The sequence below is a fragment of the Scomber japonicus genome, chromosome 16, assembly GCF_027409825.1.
Source record: "Scomber japonicus isolate fScoJap1 chromosome 16, fScoJap1.pri, whole genome shotgun sequence".
In the NCBI taxonomy this organism is placed as follows: domain Eukaryota; kingdom Metazoa; phylum Chordata; class Actinopteri; order Scombriformes; family Scombridae; genus Scomber; species Scomber japonicus.
The window spans coordinates 10,629,208-10,636,368 of NC_070593.1; the positions used below are offsets into that span (position 1 = coordinate 10,629,208).

Sequence of the window (7,161 nt, forward strand, 5' to 3'; positions counted from 1 at the left end):
GTGTGACGCGTCTCAGTCTGTGTCTGTCTTCCTCTCAGACTGATTGCTATGCTGCTGCCGCCTCACTGGACTAATGTGAGTGATGGAGGACTTACTTAACTCCATCCACGAAGGACAGGAGGGAAGGATACAATATGTCCTACAATACCTTGAATGTCAACTGTCGGCTATTGCTGTGCTTTATCGCCCCCAGTTGGTGATATGGGGAAAAGAGAAAAGTAATATAAGTATGGGAAATTGTGTAATTGTTTTTATAAGAGGTTTCTCTCTGTGCTTATCTAGTATGCATACATGCTTATTCAGTACTTTCCTAATGACTGCACCACATACTGTTTGACCATTGTAACGTGTAGCAGTGCTTCATAACCTCTATGTGACACCTTAAAACAAAGCCATAGCTACTTGTTGCAACCTTCCTAAATATATATAATGTGTGCGGCCAGTTTGTCTGACAGTGATTTGCCCCTGTTTTATGTGAATACATTTTCAGAGCTAAAAGGGTCAAACTATCCAGTCATTCAAAAGGAAAACTTTTTTCTTTTAAAGGCAAAATTTGTGTTTCAGAAATTGTTTATGCTTTCCTCCCCTTGTTAATCATCTTGTGACCGCTCATACTTATCCTGTGACCCCCTAGGAGCAATTGCCATATGGTAAAACATCACCAATCAAAAGCAGAATGCGAACATACAAGATTAATCTATAAGGGTTGAGCAAAAAGGTCAGAAAATTAATTGCCTGGGCTGTGTCTTTTTGCAATAGCAGGTTCATTAGTATGTATGTCTGCATGCATGAGAGGGTAATCACTAAGAGGGAGAAGTATAAAGAGCATGACTGATGGGGGGGCAGGGTGGTTTTTTGTTTTTTACCAATTGGTAAAAAAATAAGTTACAATTTTCTCAGATATGTTTAGACAGTGGTGGGGATTAAATCTACCACTACACTTGCATTTATGTTACATTTTACTTGTACTCTACTGAATTGAAGGGCAAAATTAAATTACATTTTTATACTTAAGATGCTGTTAATTTCATAACAGCATCTAAAGTAGTTCAAATTATTTGTAACATCTCCACTTTGACTCCATGTGTGAACAGCATTTTAATGCAGTTCACCAGAACAATAATATATGTATATATAAGCACTCTTACTTTTGATACCACTGTTGTGAATTTAGACTTAATTTTACATTATATTATAGTTTACTCAAGTTATAGGCCTACTTCTTCCATCACTGCATTCAGAATTGCCTGCAATGCCATTTGATTTCAGAGAACCAATAGAGGCAATTCGTTGATACACATGCATGGCATTTAATTTACGAAAATGTAATGTGGCCAGTAGATGGCAGCAGATTATCTAACATAATTTTCCTCAGCTCCTCACTCAACAATCTACTTAACCAGGCAGGGCACGTTGTATCGTTTGATGCAAAAAAAAAAAGGTGGGCAGTGCACGCCGACTTTTTGAATAGACAATAAATAGTGGATGTGTGTGTTTTCTCTCGTTAAAGGCAGCTATTTCATTGGCTGAACCGTTTCGGGTATTTTTTCCACTGAACGTCCCTCTATAAAAACCTATGATGAAGTGAAAGCTTCAGTCTTTTGAAGTGCGCAACAGAGCCCAATTGATGGAATTACTGAACTGGAAGAAAAGAGTCAACTTTAACACTGGATTAATTTGTGTGCGGGAATATAAATCATAAAGTCAGAGTTGGTGTTTTACCATTCAACATTTATTTCATTTTTAAAATTTTTACACAGCTTTACTTTTGAGCTTTATAACGGCCTCTGAACCCGGGACAGATCTGGTCTTTACGCACAGTTTGCACCATGGCGAACCCATGTCTCCAATTGACCGCCTGTCTCCTCAGCTGCCTCGGCTGGCTGTGCATCGTGATCGCGACAGCCACCAATGACTGGGTGTACATGTGTAAATACGGGTTGAACACCTGCAAAAAGATGGATGAGCTGGAAGCCAAGGGACCCTGGGCGGACTGTGTCCTTTCCACAGGACAATACCACTGCATAGTGCTAACGCAGATTATGGACCTGCCAGGTAAACATTGTTCTGTGTAGTTTATATCACAATAGGACAGTAGTTGGATGTGTTTAGAATTACATTCGGATGCATTTATTGTGTTGTCTTAATTGATTCTTTGATGTGATACAAACTTTATTACACCTTTTCTCTTTTCATATCTTAACTGCTCCTTTACAATGTAAAATTAGACGTTATTCCTCATTAATGATTCATTTTTTGATTTATAAATATAGTTATTAGCTCTATGTTGATATTTATTCCCACTTTTTTTTATTGATAGCCTAATCATGTGTGTTTCATATGTTTCCAGCCCACATCCAGGTAACTCGTGCCCTGATGGTCACAGGTTCGATCCTGGGTCTCCCAGCAGTGGGGATACTCCTCATGTCCATGCCCTGCATCAACCTGGGCAGCGAACCACAGAGCTCCAAGAACAAACGCGCCATCCTGGGAGGAGTCCTCATACTCATTATTGGTAAGAGGCTCAACTTTATTTAATTCCCAAACAATTTAGAGGAAATAGACTGAATGCCATGGTCAGGAAAAATGAAAATCAGAGCAGGTCAAATAGTTTTGCGCTCACATGCAAACACCAATCTCCCTGACTCTGACCTCTGTTAACCCCACCTCAAATGCTCACGAGGTGCTCAGAGCAGAGGATGTGGAATACGACTGTCTTCCTCCCTGGGGTGGTCACATACGCACACACTCACACACACTCACACACACACACACACACACACACACACACACACACACACACACACACACACACACTTATATGTTTCTGTTCCATTGAACCCTTCCCCCCAGATCTCATCACATTCCTCTCCTCCACCTACTCTCATCCACACCCTGCTTTTGTCCTGAACCACATGGAAACTCACTCCCTGAAATGCCCAATTTATTGTGCTTATAAATATTTGACTGGTGCTGCTGTGTTTCCAGCACATGTGTTCCTCAAATGAAATTTCAGTACCTGTGACCATAAGTTGACTTTTCCATTTTCCATGTTTTTCTGTATGGAAACAATTTCACTAGCATCAACAAACATCATCCAAATGATCATTGCTTTCATACAAAATAGTTAAAGCCCTGTTTTTGTTAGTAGATTTTCTATTTTGTTATTGGGGATATTTTACCATCAGGGAGGATTTGTTTGAGTATTTGCGTGCTTGTTGGACAGCTGAGTAAAAATCCACTTGCCATATTGTCTATCGCTGCGTCCATACTGCCATAGTAAACATCCCGATAACAATTAGTTTGAGTCCAACTTTAATGATTTTTGTTCACTGTGTCCTCTGAAGTACCAGTCAGCAAGCTTTCAAGCCACAAATTATTTCTGGTTTTTACCCATTCTGGTGTAGTATTTTCAAATTTCATTGGTGCTTCAATGATTTCACACTTATATTCTGTGTTAGCTTCTGGTGCATTTTGGCAAGATCCCAACATATACTAGATGTGTCCCTGTCAGCTGTACAATATTTGTATAGGTCTTTGAGGAGGTTAAGCTAAGCTGCTCTTCTGTAGTTCAAGGCAGAGCTTATAATGTGTAACAACATTAAGTCTCCCTGCTCACTAATATTATTCTACCCATTCTTTTGTCCAGTCTGTCCCTCCCACGTGCCCTGCATGTGAGTGGAATATATAAAGATGATAAACCCGCAACAGCGTTATTTATAAGTGCTTTTTAGTGCTCCGTTACTATAAATTCTCAAAGATCTTGCAGCACTAATATAGAATAGATGTATTAAAGCACTAGTTAATTAAAGTGCTAAATCTTTTTACTGCACTAAATGCATTTACTCATAGTTTCAGACCTTGTGGGTCTTAACAGGAAGTGTCTGCAGTGTGTGTTTGTGATGTAAACTGACAACAGCAAATAGCCATTGGTCTTCCTAATCATGTGTGTGAATTCGTGCAGCTGCACAATGTTGCATCCCTGGTTTAATTGCATTTTAATGTGTTATTCTCTCTTTGTAACCCCTGAGTGTGATAATTATAAGGTAGGTATTTTGCCACCCCATTTTTATTAAGTAATTTGACATGTGTGTGTTTATTATAACCAGCAGCACCACTTTGCCCTCCTAATTTAATTATACTTTGAATTTGTGTGTTTTTTGATGTAACTTGTATTTGTATGTGTTTATGTTGCTTTCAGTGGCATTTTATGTTCCCACTAACTGTATTTCTGTCTGTCTTCTTACAGCAATGTGTGGTATGGTGTCTACAGTGTGGTTTCCCACCGGGGCCCACCATCTGTATGGCCTAATGTCGTTCGGCTTCTCCCTTTACACTGGCTGGGTGGGCACCATCTTCACCCTAGTGGGTGGGTGTATTCTCACCTGTTGCTCCTCAGAGCCTTCTTCCTCATCCCGCTCCTACCACGACAACAAGCGCTTCTACAGCTCCAAACCGGGAGGCGACAGTCTGGCAGCCACTACTTCTGCCAATCACGCAAAGAGTGCCCATGTCTGACATGGAACAGATTCTGAATCCCAAGTGGATGTGTAGTGGACTGTATGTATATAGGGAGAGATACACACAAGCACACATACTCACAAACATATATGTTCACATACAACTACAGTTACATGAAACCTTTACTGGAAGAGGCAGAGACAGATGTGCGCAATCATCCATGTTGGCTTATGTGCAGGAAAATACACAAATTCTTGAATGAGAAAACAAACAGTTCACACATCCAAACACACAAAGGCTGTTTTTGTTGGAGCTCCTTTTTAGCCAATGGATTGTTTTTATATCGCAGAGCTCATCTTCCAGCCTCCTCATGTTGGGTGTGGTATGGACTCACCCTGTTGTTACATACAGTACAGCTCCTGAGTAACTGCCTGCACTGCAGCCTGAGGTCCTAATCACCACAGGCTTGTGGACTGAGATATTGATCTTTTATATTACTTATATTTTTCTATGCAAATGCTCATAGAGATTACGAGTGCCTTTGTTAAAAAATGTTTTTTTAAATCATATGAAATAATGATTTGTTATTTTAATAAGAGCAGGGTATGAAAGTGTTACATTTGGAAATGAAAATGGGTTCACTAACATTGTTTGTGTACATTGATTTTTTCTTTGACTGTATTGTATAACCCTCCAGTGCATTTGCCTCTTGAGTGATAGATTTGATTATAGAACGTAGCCACTGCAGGATGGGGACATACATTTCACAGGAAAGCTCTAGCCAGCAGTGTTATAGACTGTATTAACACCAAATGGTGTACTCTATCATTTGTGGCAGAATGTTATATCTTGTGGCATGGGTGCACTCCTTTAGAGTCATGGTATGTGCACTGACTTGGCAAAACGAATGAATTATACAGAAACATTTCTCTGTGACTAATATGCTTCTATCTTAAGTTTCAATTACAAATGAGTGATTAAAGAAAAACAGTTAATCCTGTAACTGTGGAATTATACATTTTCATTTAACATCTTCACATAGAATAATTCTTAAACAGATCTGTAGCTTAGTGTGTACAAAAGAAAATCAGTGTTATGTAGATTAGCTTGTCTTTAAGGAAAGTGATAACTTGAATGCTCAATATCTCAAAAATGCTCTGAACACAGACAATCTGATACAACATTATCCAACCAGATGGAATCTGATATTTTCCACTCAGATCCTTGTGGAAGCAGTGTTAGCTATGATTATTTATTGTTTTACTGATGTGCTTTGTTTGATTTTCTATAATAAAGACAAAATGATTAAAACTGCCTTTTGCCTTGAGTTGTGACTCCTAATGTCACATTTAGTTGATAAGGTGTTTTCATCCCACTGTATATGACGTGTGTCTGTGTATGATGTATGGTAATCATTGCCCTGGAACAAGCTGTCTATATTCTGTAAAAAACAGTGTATAAGTCACACCAGTGTATACAACACAGTCTTTTTTGGGGGGTGTCAAGCTGGGAAAAACACTTTTCTATTAAAGACTGGTTTATTTGAATGCACCAGTAGCTATTACAGTTTGGTCTGTAAATACTGAATCATCACAGCAACTAGTGTACCAAAATAATTCTAATCAACACACAATCATTTTCCATACAATATACAGCATTAACAGGTCATCAATAGTCTATTTTCATCAGCTGCTGAAAAGGCTGGAGTGTGCAGAGCCTGCTTGACACCGCTACGTTTAGAGTTATTGTCATAGTTATCGTTCTTAGTGTGAACAGGCTTTTACATACCTATCATCATATGTAGATCCAACCTCACCAGTGTAAAGGACACAACCCACAATACTACGTTATGCGTCTTATGCACCGGCTTTTATGGGAATATGTGCAAAACATAAATTGTTACTAGTGTATCTTATCTGTAATGTGACTCAGTGACCTTGACTTAGATTGGTGTTCAGCACAAAAACACATAAACGTACACACAGTATCCACAGAGAAAGATAAGTTTGTTCATTGTGTGTCCGTCTGTGTGCTCCACTGTGTCCATATGAACGTCATGAAGTCATATCATAGATAATACATGATACTTTGGAAACAATTTGTGCTATTTCATTGTCCGCAACTTATCTTCAAACAGGCATGCAGATATAGACAATCATTTGGCCTAAATTATCTCCACTCAGCTACTCTTTCCTCTTTTACCATTCCGTCACTTTACATTCTGCATATTTCCTGGCACGCCTATGTGTGCAGGTGTTTGTCTGTGTGTGATCATGTATTTGTGTGTTCCCTGAAATGTGATGCTTTTCCAGGCATCGGGCCATCCAGTCCACAGGAGGCCAGTGGACAACCAAGCTGTCCTCAAATGCTCAAAGAGGAAGTGTTACTATGCTAATATAACACTGTCTTAATAATGATATAAAATAAGAGGTAGTGTGAACAGAGGATGACACTTTGAATTTCAGTTTTTGTATATTCTCATGAACTTGCTTCATTACTTTGAGATATTCAATCCTTTCCACCAAATATTTTTATTTCAGTATTTAATTTTCTGTTCTCGTATATCCACTCTCCATTAACCTGACCTGTCTATTTCTATTGCGGTTGAAATTTCCGATTCAGTTCCCAGAATATCATTTAGTGACACACCCAGCAGAACAACCATAAACTTCTCCCCTTCCGCTGTGTATTTCTGTGTGG

At 39.0% G+C, this 7,161-nt stretch overlaps 1 protein-coding gene across 1 annotated transcript; it reads left to right on the top strand.

Annotated features, from left to right (window-relative positions):
* The first annotated feature begins 1,617 nt into the window (after window positions 1–1,617).
* Window positions 1,618–5,716, top strand: cldn11a (claudin 11a). Its single transcript, XM_053335064.1, has 3 exons — window positions 1,618–2,055; window positions 2,351–2,515; window positions 4,250–5,716. Exons 1-3 carry the CDS (start codon window positions 1,830–1,832, stop codon window positions 4,516–4,518), a joined length of 660 nt encoding a protein of 219 aa, XP_053191039.1. The 5' UTR covers window positions 1,618–1,829; the 3' UTR covers window positions 4,519–5,716.
* The last annotated feature ends 1,445 nt before the right edge of the window (window positions 5,717–7,161 follow it).

What these genes read in the sequence shown, in the direction of transcription:
- cldn11a (XM_053335064.1), top strand. Translation starts at nt 1,830, where the DNA reads ATGGCGAACCCATGTCTCCAATTGACCGCCTGTCTCCTCAGCTGCCTC. An exon ending in GCAGATTATGGACCTGCCAG is followed by an intron (nt 2,056 to 2,350) that starts GTAAACATTGTT and finishes ATATGTTTCCAG; the next exon opens with CCCACATCCAGGTAACTCGT. An exon ending in AGTCCTCATACTCATTATTG is followed by an intron (nt 2,516 to 4,249) that starts GTAAGAGGCTCA and finishes GTCTTCTTACAG; the next exon opens with CAATGTGTGGTATGGTGTCT.